Raw genomic sequence first — 16,633 nt, 5'->3', positions numbered from 1 at the left:
GAGCCGGGCAAAACTAAGTTACTTAGGCCCTCCTGATTCACTGAGCATCAATCCACAAACAGTGCCAGCAGCTATACATTCATACACACGCTCACCATCTTTGCTTTCATATTATCCAGTGCACGTTGATGTTATAATTTACATGTTCACTTTCAATTTGCCATATTGCAAACACTGTAGCTGCAGATAACAGGACTGACTAAAAAATCGAGTTTGGTCAATCATTCTCAAACTTTTAATATCATACTTCAAAAAATTAGGAGTTTAAAGGATAAGCATGCACATTTTTGGTTTAGAGAACTAAATACAAGCTCTGCTTAGCAGGTTCATTTAAATCTTAAAAAAAACCTCACAAGTGAAAATGGGAAGATTTGTGGGTTTTTTAAATTACATTAAGGTTTCTGTATACAAATTCTGAAAATATCAAACCTTTTCATACTCAAATCTTTAGGGAAAGCATGGCTTTTTTTCAGGTTAAGAACTTATATTTTGGTAGCTGAATTTTGGTTGCAGCACAGAGACAGTAAATCATATTGTCTTGAAAAAATAAACAGCATAAATACAAGGTTCATAGCAGGAAAAAAAAAAAAAAACAACCACCAAACAAAAAGCCAACCAAACCCCCCAGGTTTCCTGATACTTGTTCCATACCCTATATTCTTCATAGTCAAAGTCCTCAGTTATCAGTTTCTTTCCAATTTTTGGTAGCCCACAGAAGGCATATCTAGTCATTAAAAAGTAATGTTTTAATTTAGGATGTGAATATATTTAGAACACTAAATAAAAATAATTACATACTCTGAGAAAATTAAATTAGGTAACCAATACAAATTCCTATGCCATGACTAAAATTCTGGCTTCTTGAAAACGTAAAAATCACCATAGCTTTCTCCAAGACATTACCTCTAGTACCTTATGATAAATTAAAGTTGTCAATAAATATTAATGTTCCATAAGTTTATTAAGTGAATTCAGAAATAACTGAATAAATGCTTTTTTTAAAAAAATGCAAACCGGATTTTTATCAGTGTGGTTAAATTTACTATTTCATGATAACATCTTATCTCTATTGTTTTATCTCTAAAACAAAATAAGTTTTCTAATGGTAACTTCCAATAAAATACCTATTTTTGGAAGAATTCCTTTTATTACTTTTCCCAAGATACAGTATTGTATGTAACAGCTGGGAAATTAAGTGATATTTCCATGTTATAAATTGTCCTTCACCTACATAAGTAGCAAAATCACATCTCACAGGTTTACTCACATAGGCTACATAAATTACAAAATAGTGTTTTATATTAATGAACATTGATAAAACTCTTTTTGTCTTATTCTCAGTCACAAGTGAACACAGATACTTGGTTTATACACAAAGCCATTGTTTCCTCCATGCCTTTTATTTTTATCTACCACTTCACTATATTTTATTTATAAGAACTTATTGTTGCAAGGCTGCTTTTATATTAATACTATGCAAATGTTTTCTGTAATAAACCCTTCAATATACATTAGAATGTTTAACCTTACTGATAGCTTTGCGGTTGCAGTCCTTGACTGTGTCACTGTAACTAAAAGTGTTACCATGATTACTAGCTTCCTGTTTTTACAAGTGTATCTTATCAGAAGAGATTTAATAAATTTTGAGAAATGTTTCTTAAATATGCCATAACTTTTCATTAAATTCATGTGTCTGGTACATTAAAATTAGGAGGTTAAAAAACAGAACCCAATAAATAACAACATAATTACTGGTTAATTACAGAACTTAGTAACAGGTTCTTTAATGTTTAGTCATGAGGAATAACATCTAAAGGCTAAATGTCAAAGTACGGAAGGTAGTCAAAGGTTTCTCCTATGTCACTATAGGAAAAGAACTTTAACCTTCTAACGAAATGACAAAAAGGATCTGTTTCAGATAGACTGATCCTACAAGAAGTTTTGTATTGTGCTGCTGATGCAGCCTGCTGTCAAGTTTGGTGATACTACCAGTCACTTCACTGGAAAACCACTGAAGTCACTAATGTTCTCCTAGTTCCAAAACTGAAGTCTAGGTTCTGAGAGAGATGGGTGGGTTTTTTTTCAACAAAAGTATGTAATTCAGTTATTAAGTGTTCAAACATTTTGGTTGACCTTCATGGCTCCTGACTGAAAGAAACTCAATCTTTTTCTTGCTTGTATGATTAACTTGTAATATTGCAATAGTTCAATTTTATTTAGTTCCTTTGGTCTTTTTTTCCTGGAACATGGAAAAAATGCATATAGGTACCTTTTCTAAAACAGCTTTATAAGGAAAAAAGGCTTATACATCCATGCTGCATGTACATTTATCTGCCTTCACTCTTAAAGAATGTGTATCTGTTGGGTCTTTTTCAAATGAATTTGAGAAAAAGTCAGATATCAAGCATAAGCTCTTGCCTTCCTGTTTTTTGGAAATACCAGAGAACAGAGAAGAGTGCTCCAGTCAACAGGCTTGTCTCTCATGTAACTAGACTAAATACCTTATCAAATATTGCCAGGAAAAAATTGGTACTAATCAACCAGAAAACAAATAAACTGCAGGATATCAGGCTTTGTTGGTTTAGATGCTTGGTACTTGGTGCAACAGTTTATTTTCACTGCATTTTTTCATGTAGTAGCATAATCTTCCAGTGATGAGGCTGCAAATGTTACATAGCTTTAGTGAGACCTTTCAAAAACACAAGAAACATGACAATACTTATGCCGGTCTCCCTTGAAAACACATCTTATTTCCTTTCTTTGGAAAAACACGATCCCAAATGATAATTTGAATCAGACAACTTGTAACTTGCAAAAAAAAATTACAAAATATCTCCTTCAGTTGATACCTTGTGAACTACTCCATCTTTGAGAGTGGGTCTACGGGACACCAAAGTAAGATCAGCATACATCTAAAGCAGTCAGGCAGGGATGAAGAAAATCATGAAACAGACCAGAGAAAGAAAAAATAAAGAAGCCTGAAAATATAGGCTAAAGAATACAGTACTAGATCGTAAAGAGGATTACAGAATTCCCCTTTTAATGAACATATTGCACTAAGTGGAACTTTTTTTAATCCCCCACCAGTTACTAACCAATATTTACATTAGATTAGGCAGCTAGAAAATACTTTAAGACTGTTATCTCATGGTGTTACGCATGATACAAATCCAAAGTGAAAGATATGGTCTAACAGTTGACCACCAGCCCCCAAAATCAGAGCAATTCAAAGAGCCTAACATAGGCTCTGAACCAAGGCTCCTTCAGCTGCTGGTGAAGAGAATGAGACACTTCAGCAATTCAAAATGATGCTGGAAGACATGCTGAATACCTACAGGATGCTGAATACAGGGATGTATGTGAACTTCCATTCCTCTTTGGAGTTCAGTCACATGAATTAAGACTGTAAAAGTGATATAACTACCTACTGAAAATGCAGACCACAAAATTATTTCCTGAAAACTAAAACCTGCTTTCAGAAAGGTCTCCTTAAATAATATTTCCATCTTTTGTATATTTATTTAGGAGTTAGAATACAAGCTCAGGAGGTGGTGACTTTGTTCATTTTTCTTTCCAGTTCACAAAATTTCAGGTCTTCAACTTTCATTTCCCAGCACATATCCTGATAAGCCAACTGCAAAACCATCTTTTCCCAGTAAGCCACACAAGGGTTAAGAACACAAGAGTTAAGGCTTTAGAACTTCTAACACAAGGGAGTCTACCTCCAGCCTACTGGAAGAGCATTCAGGTAGGAGCCAGCAGATGTGCATTTAGCTTCTCTGAAGTATGAACTCTAACCTGTCCCTTCAAGCAGAAAAGGTCATATGCACATCTCTGGTAGAGCTGCTTTCAGAGAAACTGCTTTGGCAATCTGAACAAACATTTTGCTTCAGTTTTGCAAGTTGAGAAGTGCTTAGCTAAGTAATTAGCTAAACATTGGTGCTAAACATGCCATCAGGCAAGCCTTTTTGTTATCAATGTTAAAATCAATGTTAAAAGAGTATTAACTTGAAACTAGTAAAAATGAATAATATTTAATATTATAAAAGAACAAGAGCTTGCTGGAAGCAAAAGAACAAATAGGATAAAATATGGGGAATAATCACCTAAGTCTTACTTAAGGATGACCTGATAACAACTTAAGGAATATCAAACAGGGGAAAAAATCCAGAGTTTAACTGATTCGTTATTGACAAATTAGTGATTATCACTGCAAATATATTTTAATGTATCCCCCTAATACACACTTTATTATTATTATCTAATGGAACATTGTACGATACAGGAAGAATTGTTCTATTGCTTCTAATGGTCCATTTGTTTTCTCACTTAAGCTGTAAAAAATTTCAGTCTGGTGACAGGGAAAAGGAAAAATGACAATCCAAACAGAAGCAACCCTGTGAAAATCCAGTGATTTCCTCAACAAAACTTATGTCCAAAAGTCTGAATGTTGTATGCTATTGGCAGGCACAGTATTGTTAGTGGTTGACACATACTTAACAGTTCTATTAGAAACATTCCTCTCTCAGATAACACTAGACAAGAGTTTGTGAAATCTCATGCAAGCTTAAATGGGTCACTCACTGATTTCCACTGATACAAATGAAGTTTTGCTTTTTAAAAATAAAGTGCTCAATGTTATACAATCTCAGTGCACTGTCTGAATTCTTTATATTGGATGAACAACTGCACGACCAAAGGCCTTCAGATGCTATAAAATAAAATATCAAAACTTGATTGCTGTCCTGAATAATAATATTGTAATACATGTTAAATATGCCCAAAGGCATACTAGAAGCTCATAAAATAATCATGACAAACAGGTTTTAAGTAGAAGTCTGAAGCATGCTAAAATTTTATTTTTTGTATTTTTAAAGATAGTATCTCTTGGTAAGTGGTAGTCTAACTCTAAAATATTTATACAGTGAAATCCGACTATTTTGTGGTAATTATACATAGACTGCAAATTTCCAACAGCATTGCATTGGTTAAGCTAAGCACTGGTTTAATTTACAGATACAGTGGACTTTCTGACACCACCATTAGCTTCAGGTTGTATTGTGTTCTAAAAAATAAATAAATAAAAATATTCCAATTCAACTAGAAGTTACACATTTCATGCAGAAATAACCTTCTGAATTTGATGGACTATATAACACAGGAGATCAAATCAAGTTGTATTAATTGTTCCTCTGACCTTAAGCTATTAATCTAAAAACTGACAAAATAAATGAAGGGCATACAAATTAGAAGGCCATGAGATGAGTTAGTAGAACACTGTATAAAGGATGTAAAAAAATCAGCTAATACACATAAACTTCCCGTGAAAAACATTTTTTCAGTCATACTTGACAAACCTGCAATTTAAAAGTATAATGAACTCATTCCTTCGAGATTTTTTTCTTAAAGTAAAAATTATCTAGGGTATTCTAATAAGGTCTGAGTAGAAGCTTTATAAGTATATTCTCTAAAAGGTTTCTAGCCATGTGGAACTGCCCTCCCTAACACCACCACCCCTGCCCCCCCGCCCCCACCTGTTGAACATCATGCAAGAGAAATCCACTGACAGGAGAAAAGGACACATTTGGAGAATAAGTAAAGAAAGTCAGAGAAAAAGTGAGCATGGAGCAGTAGCTAAGAGTGCAGAGGGAGATCAACAGACCTTCTCTGGGAAGTAAGAATGTACATTTTTGACTTGGGGGATGGGGGGTGGCGGGGGGTGGAGTTTTGTCTAATTCTGGCCACTAAAGTCAGTAAAGTATGCATACGTCTTTGCCTAAACAGATTTAGCTGAGAAGATAGCCAATACAAAACACTCATGTCATGTTAAATCATTAGCAACAGGACAGTAAGAAAAGCCAGGACACAATTTATTTTTTCTAAAGATTTAGATGTAGAACACTAGTCTTTTCTAGAGGAATACACTATGATTATTCTTGAAACAGAAAACTTGGATCATGAAGTATCTTCCTTAATTTTATGCAATGAGACTTACAATGAAAGGAAACTAAAGCTTTCGGATTTTTTAGAACACCCCCAAAACATTATTATAAAAGGGGGGCTATGGAGGCCACACTCATGGGTGCACACTGAGTGGGAATGTGCATGCGGGCATGCACCAGCCTTGCATGTGTGGCCTTGCCCACGTGCACGATCCCAGCCTTGCACAGGTCCTTGCACCCTAACTCCCTTGCAGAGATGCTCCTTGCACAAGCCTTTGCACACTCACTCCCTTGCAAGAATGCTCCTTGCATGCAGCCTTGCTCACTCACTCCATTAAATTAAAAAAAAATAAAATGTAGAAAATAATACTTCATTCCATAAAACATGGACTTAATAATACAGCTGTCATTAAGATAAATCTTACATGGAAATAACAGAAAAGAAATCCTATCTGAACAATTATTGAAAGAATGAAATATCTGCTAAACTTCAGAAGACTTAATACCTACATATATTTTCAAGAACACATGGGCGAGTCCAAGTAACTTAGGCAGAAGTAGTTCTTTCTTTCACATTATGAGATGTACAGTGAGACAATATTTATAATAAAAATGTTCATGTGATAACGGCAAAACCAATGGATGTCTTAAGCACACAAGACAGGCAAGAAAATACTGTACCCTTTTATTTGGATTTACAATAGGTTTTGTGCAGAATACTGTGTACTGTCTAGCAATCACACGAAAACCATCTCAGTAATATGCTTGTGACTAATGAAATTGGCATCAAAACATAAGTTAAAAACCTATTCTTCCTCCAAATGGTTGTTACACAGGAAATGAACAGTATGCCATGCTTGCTTCAAGTCATTCAAGTGTTTGCACACTCACTTCTGTGCTGTATTTTGTTTTCACTTCGTCACACAGTGTGCAGAACTTTTGTAGTTACTTACTCTAGACAAGTGATAAAAAGTTTTCCACCATAAAAAATGCCCAAACAAAACTAGTTTGGATACTAAACAGGGTAACAATATCAGCTTTCATTTAAGGCACAACATGCTATCCACATACTTCTGTTATCAAAATCTGTAATCACTCTTGCTCTCAAGACCTTGACATCACCCTTTACAGAATCACAGATGAAGAGTAATTTTTTTTAAAAGAAAAATCTTGCTTTCAAACACAAGCATGCAAACTGCTAGATATACATTAAAAATACCATCACAAATGTATGAAAAGTTAAATTATCTGTTTACTATCCTATTATAATTCAGGAAGGTTTTATTATCGCATCAGAATCCTGTTTTGTCAAGTAGGAGGCCCAACTGAAGTTCTACAGGTCTATCTGACAAGAATTCTGTTGCTTTCAAGAGCAATTCCTTTACTTACATGCATCCCCTCTAATTACACCCATCAGAGACTAAAATTTGCAACCATAACAAGCCTAATATTTGTAATGCATCCACAGAGTCAGAGTGTAACTATTAAACAGAAGACTTCCATAATGCAGCTTTCAGGACATTGTGACCACATACTGGACCTTTGTGACTTTATGTTATCTGACATGTATTTTAGCAGAGAGTTAAGGAAGTTATCAGAGCAGTAAATTTGCCATCAAAATTATGTAACTATGTTAACAAAATGAAAAGCTATGCCAAACTGCTTATATGAATGTCAAGTAACAAGGAATCAACTGCTGCTGGGAGTCTCAGCCACTCAGTCTTTCACAGCATTTTTTCTATCACATGGTCCAGAAATTTTATCTATGTACCAACAGTATTGTTTGCTACTTCTTTTTTGCCTTTGCAGTAATTGTAATTTCAAAATGGTTAAAAAAAACTTCATGAAAAAACCAAAACCTCCCTGACCCCTTTAAAGGCTTACCAGATCATTTCAGTTTAACATTAACCAGGCATATATATTAACTGGAAGTATCAGATAGGAAAGGAAAGAAACCTTCTATTTCCCTGGTATGGACTCCAGCCCTCTCTGCCTGCAAGAAGGCAACAACTGGCTTCAGCACATCAGCACTTAAGTTTTGGGAGCAGAGCCATAGCAAAAGTGATAGCAGGCTAGTGATCAGTCAGGTCCCCACTTTGGTGAGTGACATTTAGTTCCTCTCCTGTTTCTCCAGTGCTCCCACTACTTTCTCTAGCACAAATGCCACTATGCTTTCTCTCCTGTCTCCTTCACCCATTTAAAATTTGCAATGTCATTTAAGTTACAGCAGTGACAAGAGGAGACTGTGAGACAAGGGACGGCATCCAAAGGTTGACAACTAGAGACACAGCCTTCTGCTTCAATTCCTTGCAGCATTCATTGAGGACTTGGCAGCAGTACTCACTGCATATTTGTTGGAGCAGCCCGTGTAAGAAGAATTAGCTGCAGCAGGAATCTCAACTGATAAGCACGTGTTGCTGCTACCCAAGCACTGATTCAGGATTACTCAATTGTATTTATGAAGTCAAACTTGTATTTATGATGCAATTCACTATTATAACCAGAATATGGTATTATATAGTTTTTCTGAGGGTCAGAAGGGAGACTGACTTATCAGAAAAATAAAGTATCTTCTCAGTTGTACCTCAGTTGTATCTAGTAGTCGTATTTACTCAGTTTTTACTCCCTTCACATCACATCTTCAAAAAAGCAGCAAACCTATTAAAGCAAAAACTCTCAAATGACTTTTTAATTTTTCTTCCCCCAGTTTAAGAGTTACTTAATCATCACTAATTTCACTGACCTCAGTAGTGGCAGAGCCATGGAGTGGCCACAAACTACCCTCTTCTGGAAGAAGAGGTAGAATCATGGGAAAACTCAGGTTGGAAAGGACCCCAGGAAATCTTCAGTCCAACCCCTTTCTCCAAGCAGGATTATCTCTGAGATCAGAACAGGTTGCTCAGGGCTTTTTCCATTTGGGTCTTGGAAACCTCCAAGGAGACTGCACAACTCTGGGAAACCTGATGCACTGTTTGACCAGTCTCATGGTGAAAAAGCTTTTCACCATCTTGAACACTGTCTCAACTCACATCTTCTGTCCTCCCACCATCCACTAGAGTAAACAGACGAGCACTCTCTTCCTGACGGCCTTCTCATACCTATTGGGCCATTAGGTCCACTAGGACCGAATACTATTAGGTACCCTGGTAGTTTCTGCTTCTCCAGGCTGAAAAAATTATGCTTCCCTCAGCCTCTTGTCATGAACATGTGCTCCAGCACCCTGTCTTGATGGCTCTTCACTTGAACTCACTCCAGATACCCTATAGTATCGCCAGTCAACTAACAGGGAGAAGACTAAGATAAAGGCTGAAGCCTACACAAAAGCCAGGCTTTTACTTAGCTGCAATGAATGATACCAAATAGAAAGAAAGAATATGTACACATGTTCTTTGGGAAATGTTCTGGAGTCTGGGTGCTGAGAAAGGTGTACGGCAGATGCTGACTAAACTCTCTCACATTTTCTATTGGCTGGCTCTAGAGGCATGCCCAGCTGCATGTGGGAAATGATGACCTCACGTAATTCCCTACTCAGCAAATTCATGGCTTAAAATCTTGTTCTGAGATTATAGTTACAAACTATTTTCTAATACTTTGTTCTGAATTCCTACACCTGCAGTCAAGCATGTGAAAAATGCTCACTTAATTCAGTGAAACACCAGATGAGGATAACCACATACTGAGACCACTGCCAGATTTTAACTTGTATGAAATCTGCAAACATGTAAGGCCTTTTCTCATGTACTTAAAAAACCTTAGTCTGACATTCGTTCTTTTATATTAGTTTCAGTTTGCAAAGTTTAAAATAGTTAATTCCAAAGCAAGAATTGACAGAATTTGGCAACTATCTCTGTAACTGTCTCCAGTTAGAATATTATTAATTAGTTCATAAAAACCTGATTAGTAGAGGAGTCTTGAAACATCACTGTCATAATGTTTTAAAGTCAATTTATGTTTACCTCCTCTAGGTATGAAATTTTAAAACTTCTAAGGTCTTTTGCTACATAAAAGATCATAAATCAAATAAAGTGATTTAAGACAAGAAATGTCAATCAAAAACATGAAATGGAATCTAACCGATAATTTAGTTATTATCTATTTTAAGTCATATGCCTGAATTATAAAAAAATATTTACTGGAGATTCAACTGTGTAACAGTAAATGAAATAGCATGATTTCTTCATGCCTGAGAATATTAAACAAATCTTACAATCCTAGCACTGCAACTATGAGCAGTATCAACCTTTCCCCACATTTTAAAAAATTAAGGGCCGATTTTAAAGTATTTTAAAATAACAAAAGCAGCAAGATGAAGTCATGTAAGTTATAGCTGGAAAACATAATATGAAATGTAGGCTTTTAGAAGACATTATGGTCTTAAGCATCAGTATTTTTCCTGTGTATTCTGCTTTTCCATTATACTATCAATGTGGTCATTACAGTAAAAACAAGCATGGGATTGGAAAGGGACATAACTTTATGAGGGGAAATAAAAACCTCCTTGCATTGAAGCTTTTCATGTTCGGATGTAATGCAACTGAAGTGCCTCATCAATTCCATTGCATGACTACGTGTATTGGCACAGATGAGGAGGTACAAATGCACAGCACAAGCAGTCAGGGCAGTGGCAGCCACAAATTCTGTTAGCTTACACTGCTACTGAACTGTATGTCAAGTCTGCACTGCTGTGAAAAAAAAAGCAGAGCTGCTTTTAATCTAGGTTTAACCAGCACCCCAGTCTAGCTCACTGCACAGCCATGCAAGTTTATACGGAGCAAAGCATAAATGTCCAGGGATGAAAACCACACCTTTCAATTGTGGTGCAAGTTTATGCTGCTTTAAATGCTTGGAATTACTCTGCTAGAACTGAGTTTTACAACTGGTTTAAAGTTAATTAACACCACGGTGTTGCTGAGAGTGACATTCCTCCCACACAGCTTGTGCTGTCAGTGTATGCCTGTTTCCCCTTCTCCTTTCATATTTTAACGTAACAGCTGCTAGAGCTGATCCGGCCTCCTCTGTAGTTGCAAGAAACACCGAAGTAAATGTGCAATGGGAGACAGAAGCATACAGTCAGGACAGGGAGGACAGCAGAAGACAGGAGCCTTGTGGTAGGCAGGAGCTTCTTGCCTCAATCCCTAAGACTGCAGTTCGATGCTGCTAGCTTAAACTGGCTGGAGTATTTTTCAGCAGGATCAGTTCCCTGATCAGCCAACATCGTACAAATGTGGGCACAATAAGGGGCAGCAGTAACAAACTGTCTGAAACAGGAAGAAGAAAGCACCATCTTCCAGAGCACTGACAGTTTAAATTGACTTACAGTGTTCACTACAGTATACTTGTACAAAATTGCTATTGTTAAATAGGAGCAGTTCCTCCAAGATGGACATACTACTGCCCAATAAACACTTAACAAAACATTCCTTTAACTTAACATCTACTTGCCCTGAAATGCACTGCCTTTCCCCATAAATTAGCTATTATAATAGAAAGGTAAAGCTTTTTTTTCTTGTAAAAAATGTTTTCCTATATCCTTAAAATCAGATCAGAAACTGTTACTGCTACAAGGTAAATAAAAGTAGTTTTAGTTACATGATGGGGATGGATATAAATAGAAAGTCAAATCACAAGTATGTATTATATACTTGTGATTTGTATATAAAGATATATATCAGAATATATATAAAAATATATTCTTTGCATATATTTATATGTTTGTATGTAACGATATAATCAGAATATAATACAAATATATACACAAAGATATACATCAGAATGTAAACAAATCACATTATCTCTACAGTTAAAATGAAACCCTTGCTATGAGTTATTATCAAAGAGTAAAGGCTAAGAAAGCTCTTCACAACACACGTTACCGATAATGGTTTGAAAGAAGAGTTTAAGCAACGAAGACCGAGAACTGATTCCAATACATACAGACTGTAGACTCTTAAAATGAGCAACAGAGGGATGAAAATCCAGAACTGCAATCTAAATAATGTTTTTCTGCTTATAAGCAATTACACTTCTTTAGGAGATGAGAGCTGTGCTTCTGCACATAGCTAAGACTCTCCCAGGTTGAATAGCTCTGCTTTGGTTTTTGAAATCCAGGAACAAAATAATTCACAGCATCAGTCCCCATCAAAGGCCATCTAGTAGACATTCTCACTTTATGCTTTACACACAAACTGGATGTGGCCCACTACTAGCAGGAGGTTCTGACTGATTTAATGGAGCACAAATGTATGTAATAATGACATTTTCTATATAAAACCTACTGGTTTACATACTACCCCAGGAAGAAAACCCAGATACAGCACTCTGGCCAAATGAGTTGAAATTCACATGCTGAAGACAGATACATCAATTTAAAGTGGTAACACTGTTACTAAAGCAGACCCTGTAGAGGAAAGATAAACTTCTTTCCTGGTGAAGCCCTGTTGTTTTGTAGTGAGGAATTCAAGGTTCAGGACAAACAGGAAAAAGAAAAAAAAACCTCCTTTCACAGCTTTATTGGCTCAGCACTCAGCAGGGGATATCTCGAGTTCTAATTCTACTCCAGAAACATCAGATCCATTCTAGCAAGCAACAATGGACATAAAATTCCAAACCCCAAAGCTTCCAAAACTCCTGCATGAACGAGTTATGCACTAAAATATGTTGTCTAGTGAGTTTCCTACCTTGTCACTTTCTAGCCCGATGAATCCTAACTATCTGCAGCACAGTAGGAACACTTTGAAAGGACATGCGGAGACTTTCCTCTGCGATATTTTTTACCTCAGTAATCTTGTAACTTGTTGGTTACGAATCTTTTAAAAGTTGGGTGATAGACTATAATTCCCTTTAAGTAATAAAATGAATCCTCTCCTTGAAAAACCACTAGTTTATTACAAAAAAAGGAGGGCACTAAATCTTTATTCAGTCGCAGAAAATAGGAAAAATAACCATTTGGTGAGGATCAAAAGTGAACAGAGTATCTTCCTGTTGTCCACAATCATGTACAGACAATTTTCCACTTGCTAGTCTGTGTATTAGTTTTTAATAGTAAATTAATAAATATATTATTTTTGAATTATATTCCTGATTCTTCCCATGCAGTACACGTGAAGTACATAACATGGCACTCTTGATTACACTTGTATGAAAAAACAACTCAGACGTAAACGTCACAATATCTAGCTTGTTAATGTAGAAGACCTCTGTTGGATCTTGCTCTTAATCTAAAAATATATGAATTTACAGGTTTGGAATAACATAAAACACTTTCTTCAGTTCAGGAACTTTTTTTTTTTTTAATATTGATTAAGTAATTATTTCAATACACAAATTTCAGATTCAGCCACAGCTGAGAAAAGTCTTGAGTATAGTATGTACTTAATTTCCATACTGGCTATGAAAGTATACTTGGGAAGAAAACTTTATCCAGTAACTTTCATTAAAAAAGGCTTAGTACAATGCTCTTTGCACAAGCAATATCAAAGAATCCTAGAACATTTACTACAATATTTACAGTCATAAATTCATAATGGTAATTTGTTAGACTCTGTGCTAAGATTTTAAGACTCACTGCATGCTTCCACCAAAGGCTATTAATCTGTTTGACCTGGAGATGCTGAACATGGTGCGGACAACCCTATGTTACGTTGTCATGCTGTTAACAAGAAGAATTACCATGTCTTAACTATATTTGCCTGCTGTGCTTTCAACCCTCCAGTCAACTCCTAAGCCTCACATGAGAACTTCATCAACGATGTAAACCTCTGACAAGTGAGTACTTAATAAATCTTAAGCTCCATTCAACCAGTTGTTGGAAAGAGAAAAGGGACACCCATTTCTTCACAGAGTGGCAGTGAGCTATTCCTTACTCTATCCTGATCTTTTGCACACTAACTGGAAATTATTCCAGTGGTTGCCTGTCCTCACCCAGACCTTTTGCAAAATACAGCTCCAGTACTATGAGTCTTCCAGGACCTCTAACAGCGTCATTGCTTCCTACCTAGATATGAGCAGAACCTGTGCAGCAGGTCAGAACACTGTTAAGCCTACCTCTGACTGGGCACCAAGGGGGCAAGCAGCAAGGCCAGCAGGGCAGCAACCAAACACGCTGCTGGGAGAGGTCAGGGAATCTTTAATGCTGGAGGGTTACATAGCTTAGCTAGGAAAACCCATGACTGACCTGATCTAGTGCTAGTGACAGGCCCACTTTAAATGGGAAGTTGGGTTAGATGATCTCCAGAGGTCCATACAAAAACCCCATCATTTCTGTGATTCCATGAGTAGCTTCAAAGGCAATCTAGCAGATTTACCTGTTTGCTGTTGCTTAATGACAGTATTACATGATTTAACATTCTGTTAATGTTTAGGAAGTTAGAATTGCAGCCATAGAAGTTAAAACTCTATAAACATTTTAAAAAAATCCATAAATTCTGATTAAATTCATAGCTAGTTATGTTCACAAGTCAAAGGTCCTTTTTAAAAATTAAATACGTATTTCTCATGCCACTGAAACTGCTGATTCTTCTAGACAAAATCAAGCATCTTTTACATATTTAGAATTTAAAATGTGCAAATATACATAACTTGAATTTTTTCCAGAGAAAAGAAAATATCTAAAAATTAATCCTTAAACTTAATGTCCATTCTCCACATCTCTAGCATTAAAATCAAACAAACCAACCTTTAAAAAAGGGTTTTTTTTATAGTTTTTGCCTTATATTTTTCCCACTAAGGTGAAACATAATTTGGTTTTACTCATAAGGAGAAAGTTTTTAATGTAGACAATTTCTACTCCATTTAAAATTTGTTTAAAGATGGACTTGTTTGGGTTTTTAAGAGGATGCTTTCACAGATAACAAGTCCTGAGAGACTGCTCCAGGAAGACTGTTTCAGCAAATTAAGGGAAATAATGTATTGCATAATTCTTGTCAAAAGAATACATAGAATTAAAAATACCTTGAGAACAGAACACTTAGCTAATACCTTGATCTGTGTCCACATAAAGAAACATACAAATCAGGAGTTTTACCACAGATGTGTTCTTATATTACCTCATCTACTTACATGGTGAACATTTGCAGTCTGTACCAGCTTAAGCTTTTTTATTCCTAAAATCTGACAAAAGTACTCAAATAAAACAATATAAAGCATTTTGAAGGTTTTTCTCCTAGTATTTTTACTCACATACCTCCAAATTCAATAGAAATTGGGGCTGTTACCGAAAGTGAAGCTGGCTGCATCAACTTCATTTTGTCTTTGAACTATGACTTGGAGACCTAATGTTTGTTTCCAGTTTAGTATTCTCCTATACTGTGTGGAAGTTTCTTATTATTTTCCAAGCTTTTTCAATAATGAATGTATTTTCCAGATCTTTGCCATCCTATGTGACATTCACATCAAATTTATACCACACTGTGCCAGTATACGAAAACACTTTCAAATAATACTGCAGCACCATTTTACAGCGTTTTGCTACACGCGAGGTAATAAGTCTTGCACACAATTCTATAGGCTGACATTTTAATAGAATGTGCATTGCCAATACAAAACAGTACAGAAAAAAAGTGACATCAAAGCAACATGCTTGGAGGCAAAGCATCACAATTTTCACAGGCATAGTTACCTTGCGGTAATACTTCTGTAAAGCCTGGAGGTAATTTCAGTAACCAGGAAACTCCAGATACAGTTTTAGCAACTCACACACCTTCCTGACATGCTTCCTGGACACGTGAGTGTAAATTAATTAACATCACCTCTATACTAGCAGCAAACATACCACAGTGTTTTTCATCATGGCTTTAACAGTGAATCCATCGCAGACCTGCCGCTTGCTTTTCTTCACATGCCCCAGTGGCTCCTGCTGCAGGGTGCACCTGTCACCTGCGGATTTTGAGGGGCTTGAGCCCGCTTTCTCCACTACCATCTCCCCACCAGCGTCCGTGACGGGCAAGAAGCAAAATACTGACTAGAAAAGACAAACAATCATCAACATCCCGCCCTCAGTACGACAGAAACCGCGGTAGATGTACCTCTGCTCCCTGCCCAGCCAGCGACATCCCTCAGCGACCCCCCCTCCCCGCACCTTCCCTGCCCCTGACAGGCTTCCCCGCCTGCCCCTCGCCCCCGTCCCCCGCCCGGCTCCCTTCGGCACCCCGGCTTGTCCCCCGCCTCCCTCCCGCTCCCGCTCCTTCCTCCCCAGCCCCTCACGGCCACCTGCTCTTCTTGCCCCTCACCCCGGCGGCTGCCGCCCCGCCTCACCCCTGCGCCACCCGCCAGGGTCCCCCGCGCCGGGTCCGCTGGGGGCGCGGCGGCAACAGGCCACCGCGCGCTAGCACGCGTCCCCGGCCCCGCGCGCGTCGCTAGGCAACGCGTCAACAACTCGCCGCCGTCACGTGCGCGGGTGACGCACGAGGTTAACCACAGAAACCCCGAGGGCGGCCCTCCCGCCCCCGCCGGCAGGTGCGCCCAGCACCAGGAACGCGCCGCGGGGCGGAAATTAACGGAGAGTCATTAGGGCGGGGGGAGCGGGGGCGGGCGAAGGGCGGCCCCGGGAGGGGAGCTGGGCGGTGCGAGGAGGAGAACTACGCTACTCGGCGGGCTCCGCCGGCCCCCGCGCATGCGCCGCGCCGCGCTCGGGGCTGCAGGGGCGCGCTCGAGCGGCGGGGGCGGCCGGGGCGCGGGCGTGTGCGCGCGCGCCT

At 37.9% G+C, this 16,633-nt stretch overlaps 1 protein-coding gene across 3 annotated transcripts in view; it reads right to left on the bottom strand.

Annotated features, from left to right (window-relative positions):
- Positions 1-16,600, bottom strand: part of PACRG (parkin coregulated) — a 250,778-nt gene extending 234,178 nt beyond the window's left edge. The window contains exons 1-2 of one of the 3 annotated variants that reach the window (XM_037392583.1): positions 16,169-16,600; positions 15,712-15,900 (exon numbers count right to left, since the gene is read on the bottom strand). In XM_037392583.1, coding sequence (XP_037248480.1) covers positions 15,712-15,858 — 147 coding nt within the window. In that variant the 5' untranslated portion in view covers positions 15,859-15,900; positions 16,169-16,600. The remainder of the gene's footprint in view (positions 1-15,711; positions 15,901-16,168) is intronic. The other 2 variants (XM_037392582.1, XM_037392585.1) reach the window with 2 other exon arrangements.
- Between the last annotated feature and the right edge of the window lie 33 nt (positions 16,601-16,633).

This window comes from Falco rusticolus, chromosome 6 (assembly GCF_015220075.1).
Source record: "Falco rusticolus isolate bFalRus1 chromosome 6, bFalRus1.pri, whole genome shotgun sequence".
Lineage (NCBI taxonomy): Eukaryota > Metazoa > Chordata > Aves > Falconiformes > Falconidae > Falco > Falco rusticolus.
Note: the sequence above shows the minus strand (reverse complement) of the source record. Positions and strands in the feature narration are given on the sequence as shown.